The sequence below is a fragment of the Peromyscus eremicus genome, chromosome 7 (assembly GCF_949786415.1).
Source record: "Peromyscus eremicus chromosome 7, PerEre_H2_v1, whole genome shotgun sequence".
NCBI classification, from domain to species: domain Eukaryota; kingdom Metazoa; phylum Chordata; class Mammalia; order Rodentia; family Cricetidae; genus Peromyscus; species Peromyscus eremicus.
Window position 1 is genome coordinate 93,625,319 of NC_081422.1, and position 24,734 is coordinate 93,650,052.

Genomic DNA, 24,734 nt, shown 5'->3' on the forward strand with positions numbered 1-24,734 from the left:
TATCCAGGATCTTACCTCTGTTCTTGGGCCCTGGCCTAGGTCTCAGAACCGAACAGAAAGATGATTTGTGTGAGCGTGGTCAGCTGCACCCTGCACTGAAAGCCCGTGTAATTTCTTTGCTTACTGTGAACTCAGCCCCCTTTTTATGCTTAAACATTCACATAAGCATAACGATGAGCTATTTGGCATGATGTTGGAGCCCCAAAAGCTGCAGAGAATGAAAATCCTAGGAATGAGAGCATCCCTCACTTGCATAGAGTGTTCTACCCCTTATTTAGATGCTTGAAGAATCCCCAGCTTGCATGGCAGATGGTGAGATTTCACTTATCTACAAGGCCATTGACTTTTTGTTGTTGTTGCTGTTGTTTTGGGGGTTTGGGTTTTTTTTTTTTAATTTGTTTTTGTTTTTGTTTTTTGAGGTAAGGTTTTACTCTGTAGCCCTTGCTGGCCTGGAACTCACTGTACAGACCAGGCTGGCCTCTAAACTCACAAGTATGCTTGTGCCTCCTGAGTGCTGGGGTGAAAGGCATGCATCATCACAGCTGGCCATGGCCTACATTTAAAAAACAAACTCAGAATAAAACAACAAAACCTGGGTGCCCATTTGTGTAAAGTCTTCCCGTAATTGATGATTACACTCGATGCCTATGGGAGGACACTTGTGAGCTCATGCTGTCGCTAGGCAGATTCTTGCAGCGGTTTGCAGCCGGGCCTTCCTCTAGCACAGTGGTGCTAATGCTCAACCTTCCTAACGCCGCGACCCTTTAACACAGTTCCCCATGTTGTGGTGACCCCCCCAACCATAAAATTATTTTCGATGCTACTTCATAACTGTAATTTTGCTACTGTTATGAATCATAATGTAAATGTCTGTGTTTTCTGATGGTTGTAGGCAATCCCTGTGAAGAGGTCACTCAACCCCCAGAGGGGTCGTGACCCGCAGGTTGAGAGGATATGGTGGAGCTTGGCCCAGAGGCAGTGAACCTGGGCTGAATTTCTTCTAGCGCAATGCTGCTCAAGTCATTGAGCACACGAAGCCCCGGGATCTTGTCTAAGACCTTGGGGTTGAGAACTGGAAGCAAGGAGCAGGGTGAAATAGTCATGGGGGGCAGTGGTCAGGGATCCTATTTTGAATATAAGAACCGTTTCCCCCAGAAGACGGAGGGCAGGCGGTATGCAGCTGAGGAAGTGGGTTCTACAGGAGATGCCCCCACGGCTACCAGTGGGCTTCCTCCATACTTGAAGTTTGGCTAAACCAAGGCCGTGCTCTGGAAGAGTTGAGTGTTTGGGTAAAGGACGGAGGAATCACAAAACCAGGCATATTTGAGCAAGAGGAAATAAGACAGCATTTCTCTCTGTTTCTTTATTAATAAGTAGAGATACACAAAGACTTGATAAAAAGTTACATAAAAGCCTCAAGCGTCATCAAGATGTCCAGACATCACTCTCACTTCACAATAATGGCCACCTGCTAGTACTGTCACTCAAAGGGCTCAGTGTTTCAAGTATCCGGCATTCTAGGTAAACCCCAGGCAATGTGGAGTCTCCACCCAGGTGGGCAGCTAAAGGAAGGGACCCCTCTGTGGCTCTGGACTTGGTGTAGCAGGTTCAAGGGGCTCTGAGGTTAGAGCTGGCATGGGTTAGTGGGTCACATCTCCTGGCAGGCTACACTAATTCAATCAGGTACTCTCCACAGCAAGAGTCATGGGGAGGTGGGAAACTCCTAAGGGAAACATCCAGATGTCCCGAGTGGCAAAGTGCTTGTGAAGGAAGTAGCTGTGGCATAGCCCCATTCTGGGGGAGAGGAGATGGCTAGGAGGAGAAAAGGAGGTGTCAGAGTAGTGGGAGAAAATCGGAGCACACAATAGAGAGGTAGGGATGAGGGGATTCCAGGGAGTTGTACATCAGGGGATATGATGGGAACACAGGTTTCTGAAAAAACTAGAGGGAGCCTCAGAATGACAACTACAAACCCACCTCGGTCCTGGCCAACCAGGTTTCCAGGCTTTCCCTGTTGGCTGGTGATGGAAGTGCGATGAGTTTACTTTACATGGCCTCTCTGGAAACTCTGTCAAAGGGCTCACTTCTAATTCTGGAGTGTTACCTACCCATCTCACTCATGGGAGAATGGGATTCTGGGAAATGAAAGCTTACCAAGAGGCCCGAATCAAGAGACTGCAGAAAGCCAGATGTTAGCCAGTTTAGAATGGATGCCCTGGATGATGGGCCTGGATGCTCTGCCTCTTCCGAGAGGGGCAGGAGCACTGGGAGCCTCCCTTCTGGTTACCTGTGTGACTCTAGGCAACCGCTCTGCTTCCGGTGAGAGCCCCCCTCAGCGCAGTGGAGATGTAGCTCCACAGAGGCAGGGGCATGCTGGAGGCAGGTGGCGGGAGATGGGGGGCTCTCTGGCAGTGGCTGCTGCCCTGAGTGCAGAGTCTTCTGTCTCAGCGTCCTGTGCAGAGCACCCTGACCTCACTGCTGTCCTTTCTCCAGGTGGCAGCAGCTACGGTTGAGAGTCAGGGCGCCTAAGGCTGGAACGAGCCTGGTCCTTCTAGTGTGGAAAAATTCGTAAGTATTACAGGATCTGGGAAATGGTGAGATACCTCATTTGGAATGTTCTTTGGTATCCTTTTTAGGAACAGAAAAAGTGGGGCGGGCTGGCAGTTTGACAAGAAAGAAGTTTGACCTTTAGCTAACAATCATTTCCTCCTGCAGCAGAATTGTCCCTTCGATGGGGCCTTCTGTGATGAGGACCCTGTGTGTGAACAACTTAGGACTTTCCGGACTGGGAAGGAATCATGAGGCTGGACATCCACTGGGTGCTCGCTTTCCTTGGATGTCTTTCCATGACTTTCTCCAGAGTGGCCCAGTGAGCTGGCAGATGAGCTCCTGAGCTGTGCTGCCTCCTCTTCTGACCCTCCCACAGGGTGTACTTCATTCCTGCTGTCTCCTCCATCCAGTTCCCAGCTGGAAAAACCCAGTCTTTATCCCACCAGCAGAACCAGAGAGGGAAGGGTGCATCGTGGCGGGGCGAGGGGTGTCCCTGCTGAAATAAGTGCATGGACCATGTCATCAGCTCAGCTTTCCTTTCCCTTTCCTCTAAGACAGAAGAGGGCGATGGAGGTGTGCACCAAAAGAGCCCTCTGGCTGATGCCAAGAGGCCTTTACTCACTGGCTAGGCTTATAAAGGGGGTGGTCAGCTGAGTCCGAGGGAGATGGCTTCAGGTCCTGGTGCTGCAGTGATAACAGGATTGAGTGCCTTCAGTTGAGAGCGCTCACAGAACAACAGCTTTCTGGATGGTGTCACATTCACCTCCTTGCACACGCCCCTATGTTTGTGTCGGAGGCATAGCAACACACAGGTGTGAGCAAGCAGGAAGGGATACATCTGAACACAGAATCTACCCACTGCCTAAAAAGTAAATGAACGCTTTTGCAAAGCCAGCCACTTGCCTCACCCGCTTTCGGGATAAGGAAATGCCCTCTGGGGTGAGATGGTCCCAGCTAGCTCTCACTTCAGTGGCTGTGGGGGTTGGGGGGGGGTAGCAGTGAGGGGATTTTCTTCTCTAATCTCTGCTTTTTCAACCACACCAGAAGTCCTCCAGATAAATCCATCTCCCTCTCTCCAGTCTCTGGGGTCTGTTTGCTTCCTGGGTTTAACTCCACCTCGGGCTTCCGCCAAGGCCTCAGCTAACTTCCGCCATCCCTGTTGTTCATCCTGGATGGAGTTTGGCACTGCTAGGAACTCTCAGTTAAAAAGACAAGAGCACTGTTCCAGATGCTAGCTGAGAGGTCTGCCGAAGACTTCATCAGGCAGTGGGCACAGACCTCTTTAATAAAATAATCATTACTCAAATAATTTAAAAATCTACAAAAAGACATCAGAGCTCAGACACCGGGGACAGGGCCGGGGAGGAAGCTTGTTCATGGCTTGTTTGGTACCTTGTGTGTGGATAAACACTTCCACAGCAAACCAGCCCTGTGTACTTAAAAGAAACAACACACCCACCAAGAGGCTGGGAACTGGGCTTAATCAACACACACGAAGGGCTTGGAAGCTGTGGCTTGTCTCCTGGGAGAGGTGGCAAAGCCAGACCCTGTCTGCTCCTGCCCATCCTCCCTTGCTCTCTTCCTGTGCCCAGAGCCAAGGGCTGTGGTTAGAAATGGTTCTCAGTGCAGTTAGGCAGTGGGCTGGTCCCGGGGGCTGGCAGTTCATGGTTGCTCTGCCCAGGGTCTCAGGCAGTCACAAGATCACACACTGAAGTTTGTGAGTGCCGGTGGCCCGGTCTCCTCGCCATTTTGTTTTCTTTTTCTTCTTCTGGCTTTTCTCTGGAATCTGTTGCCTGTTGAACAATGAAGGATGGAAAGACAGAATCAGACCAAGCTTTTCCTCCTCCTCTGTCCCCTCTCTATGACGCCTGGGTTGGAGGTGAAGAAGGCCTGCTCTGGACAGGCCTAGGGTGGAGGGTGCTGCTGTCCTGGCCACCCAAGGAGACCAGGCTGTGAAGCATCTCTTAGTGTAAGAAGACTGGGAGAGGAAAGGAAGGGGAACCCAGAGTCACCTGACTAGAAATCAGTGACACTGGGTGCTGATTAGATTTAGTTAGATCGTAAGCTTTATAATGGAGTTGGCTTCTGTTTTTCTATTTTTCATATCTTAGATAAAACAACTGGTCAACTGATGTTCTGCGAACATTTCCTGGGTCTAGAGGGTACCTTTGGTACCACCGGTCCACAAGCAATACACGGCAGCTCGGTGAGCACCTCGCTTCCAGCACACCCGACTGCTAACACAAACACCGAGTCAGAGCTGCGCGGAGGAATAAAGATGAGGTCAGGCTGTGCGGCCTGAGGGCCTACAGGCGGGGGTGTGCACACGGCAGGGGACCAAGAGGTGCTGAACAAGGGTCACCATTACGAGGTTAGGTCTGAGTCATAGCTGACCAGCAGCCTCTGAGTCACCCACATAAGGTGCTGCAGGCGGGGGTTTAACTGTTGGGAACAGTAAAGGGTTAGAATACTGACTAGATGGATGGCGGTAGGGAACACAGCCAGGAGGCCATGTCGGTCATCCAACATAAAGTGAGTAAGGTTTTAAAGGGATGGTCAGGAGTGTGTCTCAGGGATGCTGGCACTTAAGACCCACTTAATTCCCACTGTCAGTCTGGGAACACACACACACACACACACACACACACACACACACACACACACACACAGTGTCTCTGGAATTTGAGCCCAGGAACTGTAATTGGTTGTTTTGGGGCACAGAAGGAGGGGCCTGGTCTTTGCTGTGCGGGATATGTTGAAAGCTCAGGGTTCTGAGGGTACCAGACACCTGATCTCCACAGCATGCCTACAGCCTCCACACCCCGACTCCATTACATCTGGGGGCAGTGTAGAGGTGGAGGTAAAGGGCAGGAGGAAATGCAAAGAGGTACAAGAAACGGCAGACCATAGGCTTGGAATTGGCCAGGCTCCTGGCCCAGCACAGGAGCTGTGTTCCTCTTGTATCCAGTCACAATGTGGCTTGTCCCCTCACCACAGAGGCCACCAGGGAGGGGCACAGCTGTCAGAGAGGGTACAATGCTTACCTAATTACTCTGACGAGGTCATGGAAGGCTTTGTCCACGTTGAGAGGCGGGTCCTTGGCACTGGTTTCTATATATGGGATCTGGAAGGCAAAACGCATCTTGGTCAACCTGGCACCATGACCCACAAAGCCCTCTTTGGACAGAACCCCCACAAGGCTCTAGGACTTCTTTCCTTGTGAAGCTGGAGAGTGTCACTAATGACTTTTCTAACTCCCTCGTGTTCTCTAGTCACAGAGATACTTAATAGCTCCCTAAAATAGAATTGAGATAGTCTTTTTCCACTCAAGAACAAACTGTTTCGCTTCCCACACTGAGGCATACTGTGATCTTCTTCATTCCTCTTTTGGGGTGACCTCTGACCTTTTCCCTGGGCTCCTGCAGTGTGAACTTCAGTGGGAAGGCTGAGGAGAAATGAGCTGTGAAAAGGACTCTGGACCTTGGTCACCCTGGTCCCTTACCCCCAGCTCTCCAGCCCAGCCCCACTCTTGCCGGCTCTGTGTCTGTGTGCCTGGGGGCTCAGCAGCCACGTTTGCCCAAGGATGCTGACGGGGACAGCCCGTGGGAGCTGTGGCCGCCACCTCATGGGCCACATCCATGCCATGCCTTGGACAGGCTGAGTGGAACAAACGCTCTGGGAGGTTAGAGTACAATTCTGGGTCCTAGATAAGTACCCCATGGAATCAGGAAGTGCTCGTCCTCCACATACAAACCTGCACTGGCCTCCTGGATGGGGAGGAAGTAAGCTGGCTGGGGTTAGACCAAGGGACTTTGCTACTTTCCATAACATTTATTTTTGCTGATCACAGACTTAGTGCCTTTTATTCTAATACAATGAAAGAAGCTAACTACAGTGAAGAAAATAAGTTATTGGTTCTTCAGTGCATGAGGAGAGCGCAGAGCAAGCTGAGGGGTCTGAGCAGTTGGTGGGAAGCTCCATTGAGTTACCATCATGTGAGGTCAGATGTCCTGCTGTGGATATCGCTCTGTATAAATAAAATGCTGATTGGCCAGTAGCCAGGCAGGAAGTATAGGCGGAACAAGCAGAGAAGAGAATTCTGGGAACAGGAAGGCTGAGGCAGAGAGACCCAGCCAGCCGCCGCCATGAAAAGTGAGATGTAAGGTACTGATAAGCCACGAGCCACGTGGCAACTTATGGACTAATAGAAATGGGTTAATTTAAAATAGAAGAACTAGATAACAAGAAGTCTGCCATGGCCACACAGTTTGTAAGCAATATAGGTCTCTGTGTGTTTACTCGGTTGGGTCTGAGCGGCTGCGGGACTGGCGGGTAAGAGAGATTCATCCTGACCGTGGGCCAGGCAGGACCAGGAAAACTCTAGCTACAATGTCCACACACTGCAGTGGCCCCAAGCACAGGTCTTAGTGTGGTGAGAGACACACAAAGGGCCCAGCTCAGGCCTTCGACATTTTTATTTGAGCCTCTGATAACCCTCCACAGTGGGATGGCTATTTGGCTTCCCAGGGCTCCCTATTCCTGACTTTGCTGAATTAACCCTCAGAGGTGAACGTCATCCTGCAGTGTGAAGCAGAGCTCAGGATGACAGGCTTGCAAGAACTCCACATTGCCAGGCCAGCGGAGAGTCAGTGAGAGCCTTCTACTTCCCGACTTGGCCTCCCATGGGCAGCTGGGTGCTGTGTCAGCTTTGGAGCTTCTTGTGAACTGGACACCATGTTTAGTCATGGCAGGCATCCCGGATAAGGACCAGGTAGAACTCTACCTATGGATCAGGATATTGTGCAGCCCTGTATACATGCAGAAGGGAGGCAGGAAACCACCTCCAGCCAGAGCCCCTGGGCATCCCACACTCTTGGGAGTTCAGCAGTCCTCAGCATCTAGGGGTCTCAGAACACGTGGACCCATCTTTCTTTCTCTCATTCCATACCCAGTCTGTGAGCAAATGCTGTTGGTTCTTAGAAGTGCAGCCCAACTCTTGCTGCCCTCACGTACTGCTCAGCCTCATGTGGGTTGCCGGGGTAGCCCCTGTGTGATTCTGTTCCTCTCCTTTCCCAGTGGACTATCCTCAACATGTCACAGGAGAGAAGCTGCTTGGCCACATGTCACACCCCTCTCTGAACCATCCAATGGCTTTCCTCCTCAGCCTCTGTAAGAGTCACGTCTCCTTAAGTCACTTCTCTGACTACTCCCCTGCATCCACCTGCTTAGCCACAGTGGCTGGTTTGCTACCTTGCAAACTCCAACCTCAGGGCTTTTGCCCAGATGATTTCCTTTGCTCGGATGTTCTTTTCTCAGCTATCTGTCTGGCTATCCCTTTGCCTCCCTCCTTAAGTGCTTGCTGAAATGGACCCATCCCACCTTCTTCCCAGTCCTGACCTCCCTTCCCTAGTTTGTTTCCATAGGATGTGTCAACTTCAGACAAACTAATTTACTTTGCTTATTGCCTGTCTCCATCATAAAGGTAAGTATTGAAAAGCAGGACCTAGGATGATAGAATTAATAAAGAAATAAATACAGAAGACACACAGGCAAAACTAGCTCCTAGCATGCCTTTCTCTAGATGTAGGGTAGGCCAGTAGGCAGAGATGGGTCTACCTTGTGAGATTTTCTTTCCAGCTAGCAGGCAGGACCCCAGGAGGCCAGTACACTATGTCAATATGGGACTGGGGAACAGAGACCTGACCCAGAACTATCCAGACAGCAAGCACATTGCAGTGAACTCAGAAGGGTACAGCTGGAGCAACCCCAGTGTTAATGTTTATAAAGTGGGAATAATGATGCCTATGGCTGTAAGGGTAGAGGACTTGATACCCTGCTCCCCCAGTACAGTCCTGGGCATGGCACGGGCTCAGTGAACAGAGCAGATCACAGTGATTCAGTGTCACCAGGTGCTGGCTTGTGAGGCAGAGGAGCTACCACCTCTGCCCAGCCCCATGCCAATACAGTGCCTCCGCCAGGAGTACACCAATACCACAGCTTCCGGGCTACTCTGAAGAAAGCTGTCCACCCCCCACCCCAGAGCCTCTTAGGGCTGCAGAGGGTGCTTTCTCATTGGCTTGCTGCTCATTTCAAATAATATCCCTTCACATCGCACCCTGTGGCCTCTACAGAGCCTAGTTGCACAGGAGAAGGCCTTAGTCCCATTTCCAAAGACCAGCACTGCAGAAGGGATGACATATGAACTTTCACACATGGCCCTGAGGCTCCAACACACACACACGCATGCATGCACACACGCACGCAGACATGTGAACACACACACCTACATTGTGTTTGGTCGCCATTTCTTTTCCTTGCTCCCTGGTGATTTTCCTCAGATGCATCAAATCCACCTTGTTGGCCACGAGGATCATTGGAAATGACTCCCTGGGAAGCAGGAGAACAATAGCCAAGTGAGATTCATCCTCCTGCACCACCAACTCAAGGTGATGCCAACCAGACCTTGTGCCATGCCACCCCCTCAGTGGGTCTCCTCTTTCCAGAGGAGACAAGGGCTTGGGAAGGAGGAGCCTGGGGTCTGTAGCAAGGCTAGTGTTGAGGCTGGCCTGCAGCTGTGGGTGAGGGGCCTGGCTTCCCAGACACACTCCTCCGCGCTCCAATGCTCTGATATACAAACCATGCAGGGTTACTGCAGCCCTCGGCCAGGACACAGGAAGAGCACCAAGGACAGCGGCTGGTACTGCACAATTGGCAGCTGCAAAATCAGAATGGCTCCCAGAAGAGGAAGTGAGGGATAGAGAGGCATGCACCATAAGCATCCCACTGACATGTGAATCAAGCAAAACATCAGCCCCATGGCATTCTGGGCAATATTAGATATTTTCATATAAAAAAAAAACCCTGTGATTTGAACCCCCCCCCATGCTACTTTTTATTTCTTTGACTAGCAAGTAAATTAAGATTTCCCCACCCCTGGACCACTTAAGGTATCTCTTTTGAGGTCCATATAGTCATGGGCTGAAAGCACATCAATCCAGGGCTGTTTGCTCTGCGTGCATGTGGCCCTCTGGCAGGTGAAGTCACAAGTCCTTTCCTGTGGAATGGTCATTGACTAGATTTCTCCATCTTTATTGGGATTTCACCAAAGCTTGCTGTTTTCCTTCATTTAATTTTTCCTTCTGCATCGCTTCTTTGACTGGCAGTGTTAGGTGGGCTTAAAACAGACACTAGGTGATTTGATTACGTTATAGAGTGTGAAGAAAAAAGCCTTTAATGAACGACTTATAAATCTTCTAGTCAAATGCAATTTAACCAATTTCAGTGTGTTCTGGAGGAGAAATTCACTTTTCTTTGCATATAATGCAATTTGGTTTAATTGGAGTTGGAAAACAAAGACGTTACCAATGATTCCTTTATTGAGAGATAGTTTATGGAAATAAGAGGGGCATGGGACTTGGAGCCTTGGGAGCAGCTTAGCAACTAAGAGTCAGGGGAGATCTGTAGGGGGAGAGAGGGGAAGGGAGAGAGAGGAGGGAGGGAGGGAAGAAGAGGAGGAGGGGAGTAGAGAAGAGGGCAGGGAGGGAGAGGGAGGATTGTGCTTTCAGAAGCCAGGAACAAGAGTAGAGAGGCCCTGCCTGCTGCCCTCACCTGTCCTTGACACGCAGAATGAGCTGGTGGAAGCGGTCCACGTGCTCGAAGCTGGCCTTGTCGGTGACGGAGAACACGATGAGGAAGCCATCCCCAGTGCGCATGTACTGTTCCCGCATGGCGCTGAACTCCTCCTGCCCAGCTGTGTCTAGAACTGGAGAGGAATTAGGTCACTCCGGGGCTGCCCTTGGTTCCACTGCGGCCACCGTAGACTGTGGAACCCCAGGCGACCGCTGCTGCTCTCCCCACGGCAGCTCAGCCCCAGCTGTCCTCACTTCCAGCCACCTCAGGGGCTGCTTCAGTGAAAGGCTCTGCCTGGCTCATTTCAGCCTCTGCGCTCACTGGACCACAATTCTACGGCCCAAGGACAAGCCTCAGGAAGTCAGAGATCAACTTTCACAAGTCCCTCTGGGGAACCCCAGAGCTGGGCTTGGATTCCTCACTCAGCCCTTACACACTGGGGTTCTTTGGGGGTGTGCCTGACTCTCAGCACCTCCATTTCCTCCTTCACATATATAGAAACAGGGCCTCCACCTTGGAGCCCTCAGGTGGGGAGAACACCAAAGAAACCAGCCCAGTCAAGAGGGCCTGTCTGAGCCCTGTGTGGACAGACACCATGCAGGCCTTGAGAAAGGGACAGCCTCCGGGAATCAAGGTCCACATCCGAGGATGGCAATGGCAGGGAGGGGCATCTGGGGCAGGAATCAAGTGGAGCTGGGGAGCTCTGCCACCCTCACCACTCCCACTGCCACTGCCTGGACCCCTGATGCTCACTCCTCCTTCCCTGACATACGGTGCTCCTGTCTAGTTGAGACCTAACCCCAAAAGTACCCACGTTGCATGTGAATAATTAAAGGAGTGTGAGGCCAGGCAATTTTGTCTATTAATTTAAGAAATATCTGAGCACCTACTATATGCCAGGCAGGACCTTTGGTTACAGAGTAAATGGGGTCAAAATCCAGTAGTGAGGCAGAAAAACAATTGAATGGCTGATATAACTTTACCAGAGGTAAATACATAGTATAAGGGTCAGTCTAGTTAGCTGAAGGGTGGTTGCAGTCTTTGTTGTCCTTCTGGATAGGTCAAGAAGCTACCTCCCAGTAGATGACCTTTGAGCAATGACTAAATCAGAGCCACATGACCCCGGGAACAACATTCCAGCAGAGGGACTACCCAAAAACTCAGAGGTAGAGGTGTGGCCAACAGTTGATGGGCTGGGGGGGGAGGGGCAGGTCATGAGAGTCTGGACCAGTGAAGAATGTGGGCTAAGACATGATCCAGAGGACATCGTGAAAAGGCTAGTCCAATGCTAGGGGGTCAGGGGACAAGCCACCAGCGAAGGCAGGGAGCTTTAGGAGGCTTCCGGATAATCCAGGCAAGATATGATGGGCAGTGGCTGGACCACGGCTGGGAAGAGCAGTGACAAGATGCTGAACACTTTCTAAGACACAGCTGCACTGAGGATGCCACTGCGCCCTGAACTGAGCAACTGAGGTAAAGAAGACAGAGCTGGTGGGGCTCAGTTTCTCACATGACCTGCTGAGCCTGGCGGACTCCATGCAACACCTCAAGTCAGATCCTGAAAAGAAAGAGGGGAGAGGTGCTCAAGTAGAATCACCTGTGGACAGGGGACAAGGAAAGCCACAGAATGAGGAATCTGGGGACCCCAGGATTCCACTTCTAAGGTAGGCTGGATTCCTCCAGTTCTGCCTTTTGTCCTAAGTAAAGCCTACTCTAACTGGCAATCAAAAGTGCTATGATTTGGCTTATGTGCATGGGAAGAGATGAATGTGAGAGCGGAAGTCATGATACTAATATTGTAGTTAATATAGTCACAGACTTTAAGGTATATATTATCAAAAAAAAACCCTTAGAGATCATTCAAAAATTAAAACTCAGTATGAATCTGAAAATAAAAGAGACTCCTCTGAAGCCAGACATGGGGGTACACACCTGTAATCCCAGCACTTAGAAGGTGAATGCAGAAGGAACAGGAGTTCAAGGCCAGCCTAGGCTACATAGGGAGTTCAAGGCCAGCCTGGGCTACAAGACAGTCTATCTTCAAAACAATAATAATAATAACACAAAAACCCTTTGGAAAGAGAAATGCTCATATCTGACATTGCAGGAACATTCCCATGCTTTCTAAAAGAGTTCTTTAAAGTGAAAACTAAATCTGTGGAAGAGAAAGTTGAGTGCATTATAAATGGTGGCAGATAAGCAAACATTTGAATGAAGAAAACACTTGTTGCTCAATTAGAAGACTGTGGAAGCCGGGCTTGGTGGTCGGGTCTGTAGTTGGAACTTTTCCTGTGTCTTACTGGTGTAGTTGGCAGGATAAACACACAGAGGCTTATATTAATTACAAACTGTTTGGTCTATGGCTCTGGCTTACTGCTAGCTAGCTATTACATCTTAAATTAACCCATTTCTATTAATCTATGTATCGCCACATGTCTGTGGCTTTATCTGTATTCCATTACATCTTGCTCCCCTGGAGGCTCGCAGTGTCTCCTCTGACTCTGCCTTCCTTCTCCCTGTCTCTCTGCTTGGATTTCCCGCCTGCCTCTAAGCTGCCTTGCCATAGGCCAAAGCAGCTTATTTATTAACCAGTGGTAGCAACACATATTCACAGCATACAGAAAGACCATCCCACAGCACGGGTCTGTTCTCTCTGCTACTTATGAGGCTGAGGTGCTAGGATGGGAAATTTAAGGTGAACCCAGGCAACTTAGCAAGGCCCTGCCTCAAAATAAATGGTAAAAAGGGGGGCTAGGATATATATATATATATATATATATATATATATATATATATATATATATATATATATATATATATATATATATATAAAATTGTTGGGAAGAGAAGGGAAATACTCATTTAAATTTTTTAAATTATTTTTATCTTGAAGTGTGTGTGTGTGTGTGTGTGTGTGTGTGTGTGTGTGTGTGTGTGTATTGGTATGTTCACATGAGTGCAGTACCCAGAGGCCAGAAGTAGGCATCAGATCCCCTGGAGCTGAAGTTACAGGCTGTTGTGAACTCCCCAACACGAGTGTTGGGAACTCAACTCAGCTCCTGTGCAAGAGCAGTACATGCTCTTAACCTCTGAGCCATCTCCCCAGCCTCCATAATTCTGGTCTTAATGTGATGTCCTTATTCTGGCAATGGTTAAAGGAGATTTAATCCTGCCTGAAGTTTCCTTTGTTTAGGAAGAGGCTACAGATCCTGATTATATCCTGATGCTGATAGAAAAATACATGAAGGCATAGTCTTATGTCTATCCGATACCTCTGAAAAAGAGAAGTAAAACCTCAGACTTCCTAGTCATTAGAAGAGCTAAAGGGAGAATAAAGCATGGGGGTAATATGCAACAAAGCAAAACCAAACCTAATACAAAGTAGCTATGAAACAAGATGGCGGGAATCAGCCTATCAAAATGTCAATGACATTCTTCAGAGAACTAGAAAAGAATCCTAACACTCACATAGGAGGCAGTTCTCAAAAGTAGAATGGGAAAGTAAGTATACGTTATCATTAACAATGAGGGAAATGAAAATCAGGCGTTTACTGAGATCCTCTCTTACCCCAGTCAGAACGGCTGTCACCAAGCAAAAGGCACCAAACGCTGGCAAAGATACCAAGAAACATGCACACTGCTGTTGGAATAGAAAGGGGTGCTGCCACTGGGAAAATCCATGGAAATTGTTCAAAAGTCTAAGAACGAAACTGCTGCATGGCTCAGCTGTATCATTCCTGAGTATATACCTGACCGAGGCTAAACCACCACCACAGGACTACTTAGGCATGAAGAAGAACGGAATGCTGTTGTGTGCAGAAAAGTGGAAGCAGAAATCATCCCCCTAAGCGAAATAAGCCAGATTCAGAAAGATGAATCTATATGGAATCTATATTAAAATCTATATATGAATCATATGTGGAATCCATATTTCAAAAAAAAGTCAGGAGTGATGTCACACTCAGGAGACAGACAGGAAAACTCTGTGAGTTCCAGGCTAGCCTGGTCTATATGATACAGAGATTCTATCAATGTGTGTGTGTGTGTGTGTGTGTGTGTGTGTGTGTGTGTGTAAAGGAGACAATTTGGAAAGAGAAAAAAAGATAGGTGTGGGGGACAAGAGAGGATAACGTGAGTAATTATATACATGTATGAAAGTGTCATAACAAGGCCCATTTTTTTTTGTTTGTTTGTTTTTTTTGTTTTTTGAGACAGGGTTTCTCTGTGTAGTTTTGCGCCTTTCCTGGGACTCACTTGGTAGTCCAGGCTGGCCTCGAACTCACAGAGATCCGCCTGGCTCTGCCTCCCGAGTGCTGGGATTAAAGGCGTGCGCCACCACCGCCCGGCCACAAGGCCCATTTTTTTTAACAATATATACTAATAACATTTAAATAATAATTATAGAAAATTATGGATGATCAAAGCACACAACCTGATATACCAGTAACTGAATGTAAAACTGAAGACACAAATGACTGAAGTTATTCTTGGCCTGAGGAGACATGCATCCAGGAGGAGGAGGTGATGCTGAGCTGGGCAGCCTCTGCTTTGACGCACACACCTGGAAACACCTGGGACAGACCCCAGCTGTGTCCTGAAGGTACCCAGCTTATGTCCTCAGGAAGGTAACTCTGCCTGCTTTCCCTGCTCAGGAAGGTAGGAGGCCTCTGGGGACAGAGAGTCTTACTCATTGTGGGGGAAGGGGAGTTCTGCCAGTGTGTGTGCAGATGCAGGCTGAGCGAGGAGGCAGAGTCTAGACACGGAAAACACCAGTGCAGCAGGATCTGGTGGAGGCAGGCTGCTCTAACAGCTAGTCCCGCATGCTAGCGTTACACAAGTCTCAGGGGGGTGGGCAGCCAGCACTGAAGGGTGTCAGCCAGGGTCTCGGAGGCCTCTGTCAAGACTGCCTCCTTTCCTTCTTCCTCCTTTTCTTCTTCCTCGTTCCCTTCTCTTCTTCCTTCTCCTCTTCCTTTTCTCTCCCCCTCTCCCTTCCTCTTCCCGTCTCCCTCTCCATTCTCCACCCCCGCTCCTTTCTTCCTCCTCTTTATTCATCTAGATGTGGGTCTGGCCACCTGGATTCAGACTAGCTGTCCAGATTCCAAACACATGCTGAAGCTATGACTTCCAACTTGGAAGCCTCTTCCCCTCCTCGCTGGCTGTCCCGGCTGTCGTTGGCTCGGTGGCAGCCCTCTGAGGCGGTCGGTCTCCCTCATGGGGGGAGGGGGGGTCTCACCTCTGACCCCCATGTCTGAAGCCTTCCTCCAGTGTACGCTCTCCGTTGTTCATCTCTGTGTCTCTTAGCCTGGCCCAGCGCTACACTCTGTAGTGGAATAGCAGAGATCGAGAGCCAGGCACTGTTCCCTCAGCTCTTCTGCCAGACACAGCTCCAAAGAGGACTCAAAAAGGTGCGCAAAAGTACAAGGTGCACCCCCTGACTCAGGCAAGAAATGCCCTGACCTTGGTGAAATGGCCCTTTCAACTTTAAGGAAAAGTGTTAAAAACTGACTCTTCAACTTTCACTGATGGAGGAAACAGGGGTTCCAGAACACAGAACAGTAAAGACAGTGACCTCTAGAGATGACACGTCGTCCGCAGGACCCCATCCAGAGATTGCTGCCTTCCCGTGCTCCCCATGCTTGCCGTGCAGAGGGAGGAGGATGAAGCCTGTTTTTCAGGCAAGTCAGGTAGGGAAGCCTGTGCCTCCCTAGCCATAGGTCTGCATTAACCACGTCATCTCACCGAGCACACAGTGACAGGCTCGCTCCTTCTTGTCGGAACTGTGCGCACTCTCTGGGTCGGGTGTCTAATAGGGCAAGGCCCGGTGCCTGGCAGCAAGGCTGGATGCACCAACCATGCACTGTCCCCAGAAAAGGGGATTTTTTTTTTTTTTTCAGTTGCAAAGCACTGGCAGGCTGTGAAAGCCAGGTCACCTGGGACAGCCTCCAGGGAAGGAGCCTCCAGCTGGCTCCCTGGCCCTGGGGGAGGATTCCCTTTGGCAGTCACAGCAGCTTCCTCATCAAGATGGCTACAGCAAGTAATATTCCACAGCCACTAGCCCCGGGGATGCCTGTTCTTGACGCCACACTATTGCAGCCACGGTGCCTGGAGAGAGGGGACCGTGGGGAAGGTGTGTGTGAGGCCCAAGATCCCCTGGCTTGGTGTGCAAATTGTGGGGAGATGCTCCATGACTTTGCAGAGTTCTCAGAGGAACCAGGGATATTCATACTGTGATGCTGCTCTCAGCGATGGGATGTTACAGTTTGAATAGAAAATATGTTGAAGGCTTGGCTCCAGCTGGTGGCTCTATTTTGGGAGGTGGTGAAAATGTTCAGAGGTAGGGCCTAGGTGGAGAAAGTAGGCCACTGGGGGGCTGGCCTCTGAAAGGACTCTTGTCTCTTTCCTCCCACCCCTCTCTTTCTCTCTCTCTCTCTCTCTCTCTCTCTCTCCTTCCTGGCAAACAGCTTCCTACTCTATATATTCCTGCTCTTATGACGTTCTGCCTTACCTTAGGCCCAGAGTGAGGGAGCGGGCAGAGTGCCGACCAAACCCTCTGCAACAGTGAGCAGAAATCAACCTTTCTTCCTTTTCAACTGTTCTCTCGGGTATCTGTCAGTGATGAAAAGACTGACAGACACAGAGAAGGAATTGTAGAGGGCAGCAGAGGTCTCAGTGGCATAGCCAGAGCTCAGGAGCATCATGGGAACAGAACAGAGCCCGGAAGTGGCCCTGGTAGTTGGGAAGAAAGGAGAGACACAATGCTGGCCCACAACCCCGATTCCATCTCACAGCTACTCTGGGAGGCCAGCCGTTTAAGAGGTTAAGAAACTGAGATAAGCTGAGGTGGGAAAGCTTCAGGCTGGTGTGCTAATGAGCCATGGAGTAGGTCCAACTCTACTCCTTATGACTACCTGCCTATGAGTGAGATGCTAACACCAGCACGGCCAAACCTGGTAATAGGCAAGAAGAAAAGGAAGGGTAAAGACAGACACCCGAGGCTAGCGTCATGGAAGCCTTGAGGCTCTACTTCCTATACCCACTCCCAGTTGGCTCCATCACATTCCCCCCAGATCGACACCTGCCCCTGGGCAGACATGCAGACCTGGGAAGAGAAGACGCAAGGATGCGCTGGCACTTCCCTTTTTAGTAGAGTCCTGAGTACTAAGGAGTTTAAACACAACCATACCAACTAGTTTCCTATCCCCCTGTTACCACTACTTCCTTTATTCTCACCTCCACTCTCATCTCAGAAACGAAGCCTATTCACAATTCCCACCAAAACAGCTCACCTCAAGTCTGTGGACCCATCATGCATTGCTGGTGGGATGTAATGTTAAACACACGACCCCAAGCAGCGCACCTAGGAGAACTGAAAACTTGAAGTCCACACAAAAGCATGCAGCTGAGTGTTCCCAGTGACACCATCCATGCAAGAGCCAAGAGGTGAGGACAGCCCCAGGAACCAATGAAAGATTGAGTAAAGCTGTGTATCTGTACACCGGCATGTCACCCACACATGGAAGAGAAGAATCTAAATGCCTACTGCAACTCACTGAGCCTTCCAAGAGCTAAAGCCATTCTCAAAAGACTCACGCTGTACGATTCCAAGCATATGTGATGTGAGAGCACATAAATACACGAGGACAGAGAGTGGACTGGGCAGTTTGAGGTCTGGGGGACGGAGGATGAGGAGTGGCCGCTCGTGTATGAGTGTTTGTTGGGAGATGGAATCGATGGCTGTAATTCTAGTGATTAATAATGTGTGAATTAATTGGTGGTTTATGGACACATACAACTTTGATAGCTATGCTAAAAACCACAATTTTCCCCCTGTATCTTCTTCCCTGTGTGTGTGTGTGTGTGTGTGTGTGTGTGTTTTCCTTTTTTTTTTTTTTTTTTTTTTCCTTTCGTTTTTTGAGACAAGGTTTTTCTGTCTAACAGCCCTGGCTGTCCTGGAACTCATTTTGTAGAGCAGGCTGGTCTTGAACTCACAGAGATCTGCCCTCTCTGCCTCCCAAGTGCTGGGATTAAAGTTGTATACCGCCATGCCCAGCTGTGGATTATACCTTAATGAAAAATACATTCGAAAACAATCAGCCTCCCTCCGCTTCTCTGAAACCCATGCTCCACTCCTCCCCCGATGGTGGATACCTGTCCATGTGTCTAAGTCCATCACTTCCTCTAGGCAACAACTTGTTTCTACTCTTTCTATGAAAGGCAGTTCATATTTGACAAGTCCAGAATTAGTCTCTCGAGTCCCAGTCCCACTCCATAATTTATTTTCTCCTCCCCCATCCCATGCCTATTCACCATCCACAAACCCCGCAGTTCCTCCTCAAACTATATCTGGAATCTACCCCTTCTTGTTCCTCCCCGACAGCCCTAGGCCACCACCTCATTGTACCCCAGTTTTATTCCTCTACACCTGAGCCAGAGCAAGCCTGAAACCATCAGACATATCACATCCCTCCTCTGCTCAAAACCATCAGTCCCATCCGGTCACCACCTCCATCCACTCACCTACGAGTCTCCTTTTCATTAGCTGTGCAGAGCACCTACGTCTACTGCAAGGCAGTTCATCTCACCCTTCAGCTCCCTGCATCCCACCTGACCTGGCAGAGCTGTCAAGGACGAACAGGAACAATCTTTGCAAGGCCTTTAGCTTGGCTCGTAGCCAGCAAGGAAAGTCTGGTCAGTAGCCCCTGCTAGCACAGCCCTAAGAGCCAATCACCAGCAAGGAAGGATTTAGCCATGTGAGAGCTCTCTACCTGCAAACCCTGCCCCAGCACTCTGGACACCAGGGAGCTCCAGGCCATTGGAAGCATTTGTGCAGGGATGGCTCACATAGCCAGGAGAAAGGGTCATGTACAGACCTGCAAAGCTGGATTCATCACCCGAGGCCAGGGGCCACATTTGCTCCCACAGGGAAAAGGGGAAATTCCCCAAGTCACTGTCTTTGGGAAAGAGGGCAAAGGGTAAGATAGGCCGGCTCTGACTGTACTCGGTTCTTGGTCAGAGAGCATTTGTTGTACCCACTCTACTGCTGGCCATGGGTGGCGAGCATAAATCACCACTGGACTAAAGTCCTGGCCCAGAAAAAGCTCTCGATAAGCATTCCAGTTCCTTCCTGCCCTTCCCATGTCCTCCTCTCTTCCTGCTCTCCAGAAAGAGTGTGGATTCAAATGTTCAGGGAAAATCCAGGTCCATGCCCCCAGAGAAGACAAGAGTACTTGTGTCTAGTTTTGGGGCTGAAGCCAGTGTGGAAATGTCCTGGCTTCTGAGGGTGCCAGAGGACAGACGGCCAGCCTTTCACTCTTCACAAAGACAGCTCTTGCTGAGGAGACAGCAAGGAACAGCAGGTTGTGCGCCTGGCCTGAGAGCTCCTGGGCAGGAAGGAGTCTGGGGAACAGCTCTTCGCTGTTTTGTGGCCATGGAAGCTCCAGAGGCTGGCAGGGAAGAGAGTGAGTTTAGAGCCTCGTGGGGAGGGAAGGCCAAGGAGCACTTGCTTGTCTTGTAAGTGGACAGGGGTGTGTGTCCACAGCTATTCCGCACACTCAAAGCTTCTGCCAAAGTAGAAGTCAACACGAGAGGGTGGAGAACATGCCTGGCAGGGTCAGGAGGCATCACTTCTCTACCTGCACTGGGTGTAACATAGGGGGCGGACATGCTGAGCTCAGCAGCCTCCAGGCTCTAACCCAGCAGAACCAACAGGGACACAGCAGTGCTGAGACAAAGAACTGAACAGAGGGACCCAAAGAGAAGTACAGACCATTCCCAACAGTCAAAAGAGGGCTTCCAAGGCCCACGTGTTCATTGTCAGAGGGAATGACACCAGAAAGTGGCACACAATGCAGTGAGGTATCATTCAGCTTTGAAAAGGAAGGAAAGCCAGTGCTAAGTAAAAGGAGTCAGCTATGAAAGGACACCGATCCTTAGCATGTGACGAGGCATGTAGGCTTGCCACATTCAGGGACAGGAAGTAGAATAGTGATTGTCACGGACAAGGTGAAACAGAAGTCAGTGTGTAACAGATAAAGAGTGTCTGTGGGGAGAGATGAAAAGTTCTGGAAATGGGTGGTGAGGATGGCTACAGAGCAAGGATAATGAACTGGATAGCACACACCTGCACATTTAAATGTAGTTCCAATAGTAGATTCTATTATATATATTATATAATATATTATATATACCTATATGTATCTATATCAAGAGAGAGAGAGGAGAGAGAGGTCAACAGAAAATCTCAAGCATACAACTCAGTTTAGGGCTTCCTGATTCATAAACTGAGAGAATTGGAATGAAGTGAGCCACACAGGTACGAGCCATGGTAAGGAAGGGTCCAAAGGCAGAGACCAGAAGAGAAGCCAGTCAGCCAGGAGGAGGCACGGAAGAGAAGCCTGCAGTCGAAGGGTGGACAGACTGTGCAGAGGAGATGTCCCCAGTCCTAACCGTGGGGTGTGAGATGAGGGTCTCAGGGGAAAGAATTCAGAGCCAGCTTGCTCCAAAGCCCAGGGGTTCACAGACTTGGGATGAACTGACTTCTCTTTCCATTCTCCAGGTTCTGGGAGGACACTGGGAGTGTGGCTCTTGAAATAAAACAAGAAACAGGTTTGTCAGATAGCAGGAAGCCTGTGGACCTCGTTGGAGCGGAACCTCAGAGGGCTCCTCCTGAATGTGCCTGCATGTGTGATCACAGCCATTGGAGGCAGAGCATAGGAAGACGGGCCAAGGGTGAGATGGAATCCTGACAATCCAGCCGTGTGCCTTCTCCCTGGGGGTTCAACTCCCACTCCCAACTCCCACCAGAACTGGCTGTCACATTGGAGAAGATTCTCCTGCCCAACAGATGCTGCAGCCTGTGGTGGTCACTGGGTATTTGAGCCAGTGCTGAGTGTCAGAAGCTCAATGTATCAGTCAGTCACTAGCACTGTGACCAAGTCCCCGAGGAAACCAACTCAAGGAAGGAAAGATTTATTCAGAGATTTTTAGTTCACCGTCCTTGGTTCTGTTGATCATGGGCCTGTGCTGAAACCAAATATCATGGTGGTAGGACTATGTGGAGGACAAAGCTGTTTGTCTCCTGGAGGACAGGAAGCAAAGAGCAACAGGGGTGGGGGCTGGAGACTAAGCAGAACTTTCAAAGACACACCTCCAATGACCTGCTTCCAACAAGCAGCTCTCACCTCCAAAAATATTGTCGCTAGCTAGTGACCAAGCATTCAACACATGAGCCCATGGGAGACATTCTGTATTCAAACAATAACACTAACCCAATTTCCACCTGCAACAGCAGCTACCATGACCGTGTTTGTAAGAAGTAAAGAGTGTGTCCATGGACTTTCCCGAAGTAATGTTCAATGACACACACACAAACACACACACACACACACACACACACACACACACACACACACAATCACTGTCACTACCATCACTGTTCACACGGCCATGCTTTTGTCCTTCCTCAGTCTGGAACAGGGGAAATCAGAATCCAGAGCACCTGGATATCGGCCGGGTGTGGAGTAACTGAAGGCATCTACCCCCAGGCTTGACACATCTCCAGATGGCAGCCAGCAGGGAAGCAGGACCTCAGGGTGCTGGCTGCCCAGGAAAAGCCTTGACCCTCCCAGGTTTGCAGACCCCCCGAAAACAGACTGGCCCCAGAAAGGTTCAGTGTTACGCCCAGGCCTAAATACAACAGGCCTCTGATTAAGGTTCTCTGTATAAGGGGTCCTTCTTTTAAAAGCCGTACTCAGCTGAAATGTTTTGAGCCCTTTTTCAGTGGGAGATCTGATGCTGCAGAATGTGGGCATCCAATATCTATTCTCAGGGAAGGCCTAGGTGGGTAATGCCATATGCTAAGTGTGCTGTCTTGTTTTATGTCAACTTGACATGAGATAGAGTCATCAGAGAGGAGGGAGCCTCAACTGCGAAAATGCCTCCGTAGGATTGGACTATAGGCCATTTTTTAACTAGTGATTATGGAGGGCCCAGCCCATTATGGGTGGTGCCACCCCTGAGCTAGTGGTCCTGGCTTCTATAGCAAAGCAAGCTGAGCAAGCGTGGGGAGCAAGTCAGTAAGCAGCACCCCTCCATGTCTTCTTCATCAGCTCCAGCCTCCAGGTTCCAGCCCCAATTGATCGCTCTTGTCCTGACTTCCTTTAATGATGGACTGTGATGTGAAAGTGTAAGCCAAATAAACCCTTTCTTCCCCAATTTGATTTGGTCATGATGTTTCATCACAGCAATAGAAACCCTAAGACACTAAGTCAGGCCTGGTTTCACTGATCCAAGCTTCTAAAGTAATGCCGCAGTCATGTTTCCCCTGTCTCTGCTGCTAAGAAATGTTATCACAAAATCTAAAAGCACTCTGGAAAATACTTTTTCCCCCTCAGAAGCAAATGTCCAAAGTTACTTAGAAAAACATTAAAGAAGCTTACTTGGCAATAAAAAGAAATAGCATTGACTAAGCTTGTACAAAGCAGTGTTCTTCTCTGTATGTATTATGCAATATTTGTCTGAATGTTTTCTGTGGAACACAGCCCAAAATGAAGTGCCAAAAATGGTTCTTTTGGGAAATCCTAACAATATACTCCACTAATGTACTCCTAATATACACTTGTACAGTAAAGGGTTTTATAAGACCTGCAGTATAGAAACTTATTTCTACTTATTTAACCAGTCTATCCTAAGGTATGATATCTAATCCAATAGATAATGCCTGTAATTATTTTAGAAGGTGAAAACTGGGTGCAATGACATGTACCTTTCACCCCAGCACTCTGAAGACAGAGGCAAGCAGACCTCTGTGAGTTCAAAGGTCAGCTTGACCTACATAGTGAGTTCTAGGCTAGCCAAAGCTACATAGTTAGACCTCATATAAGAGAGAGAGAGAGAGAGAGAGAGAGAGAGAGAGAGAGAGAGAGAGAGAAGAAAAGAAAAGAAAAGAAAAGAAAAGAAAAGAAAAGAAAAGAAAAGAAAAACAGAAAAAAGCAACTGAATAACAGCAAAGAAAATGCAGAAATGGGGTCCTCCAAGCACGTGCTCCAAGCCTGATCACTGACATTGATCCCTAGGAGCCACACAGTGGAAGGAGAGAACCAACCTCTACAAGTCATCCTCTGACCCCCACACGTGTGCCATAGCCAAGGAAAGCACTCACATGCATGTGCATGCATACATGCACTAAATAAAATGTAATAAAGTACATAAATGTAAATTTTTATTTTAATAGTTATGAGTAGATTTTTTTTACTAAGAATTAAGAAAACAATGTAACTAATCAATCAAACCTGTTACTGCACATACATTGTTCAGTATTTGATAATTGATTAAAAATATGTACTGAGAGAAATTACAGGGGTGGGTGAATACTAATGCAGATGTCTTGGTCATGGAAGAGGTCACCAATAAAGTGACATTTAATAGGCTATGAATGTAGCTCAGTTGGTAAAGTACTTGCCTACCATGCCCGAAGGCCTGGCATATACCTATAATCCCAGAACTCAGGAGGCGGACGCAGGAGGATCAGAAACTCAAGTTCCACCTCAGCTGCACAGCGGGTTCAAAGTTAGCATGCCATATATGAGACCTGCCTTAAAACAAAAGACAAAATCCTAACGAATTATTTCTGCAGGAAGAAAATGCTAGAAGGGGAGAAGACCACATGCAAATTCCTGAGTAGGGACATACCTGTCTACCTGTCGCCCAATGAAACGATCAAAACCTCAGGCTGCAGACAAGTCCCCAAAGGCTGGTGTGTTTTATGTGTGATGCGCTTCTCATACCATAACATGCATCCCTTCAGTGAAGGGTAAGGATGCTGATAAACGGTATGCAGGTGCCCGGCACAAGGGCCTGAGGGTTTCAAGGTGCAGTGCAGACAGGTGAAAGTTAGGAATGGCAAAAGCCACTTTAATATAATTGGAGGGCCAGTTGCCAAGAAGCTATAGCAGTCCCAAATGTCTATGAAGGACCAGCTGTCAAGAGGATATATCAGTTCCAAGCATCTATGCATTTAACAACAGAGTGTTTTTTTTTTAAAAAAAAAAAATGCACCAGGCAAAACCCCAGCAGAAAATAAGGAATTTACAATTACACCCTGACATGCAACATACCCCTCTTAATAAATGACAGAACAAGTACTCAGAAAACCAATGAAGATACAGAAGACTTGGACAACATTATCAGTCAGTGTGATCTGTGAGGCACTCACAGAACATCCCACCCAGTGACAGCAGACTCTGAGAACATCTATAAAGACAGCCCATCTTCTGGGCACTGAGACAAACCTCAAAAAAGACTTCAAATAATGTACTCTGTGTTCCCTGATACACTGGAATTAAAGATCGAGAACAGAGAGATCTCTGGAAAAGTCCCAAATTCTTGAAAACTAAGTAAGATACTTCTAAATAACCTATGGGTCACAGAAGAAGTCTAAAGAAAAATTAGAACTTGATATGAATAGAAATTAAAACATAGGCCAGTTGTAGTGGCTCATGCCTTTAATCCACCCAACACTTGGAAGGCAGAGGTAGGCAGATCTCTGAGAGTTGAAG

General features: G+C 48.8%; 1 protein-coding gene across 1 annotated transcript in view; it reads right to left on the minus strand.

The window, feature by feature from the left end:
* Positions 1 to 3,390: 3,390 nt before the first annotated feature.
* The window catches only part of Mras (muscle RAS oncogene homolog), a 51,334-nt gene continuing 29,990 nt past the window's right edge, over positions 3,391 to 24,734 (minus strand). Inside the window, exons 3-6 of the mRNA XM_059268438.1 lie at positions 10,159 to 10,312; positions 8,838 to 8,937; positions 5,595 to 5,674; positions 3,391 to 4,343 (exon numbers count right to left, since the gene is read on the minus strand). Of these exons, the coding sequence (XP_059124421.1) occupies positions 4,244 to 4,343; positions 5,595 to 5,674; positions 8,838 to 8,937; positions 10,159 to 10,312 (434 nt within the window). The 3' untranslated portion in view covers positions 3,391 to 4,243. The remainder of the gene's footprint in view (positions 4,344 to 5,594; positions 5,675 to 8,837; positions 8,938 to 10,158; positions 10,313 to 24,734) is intronic.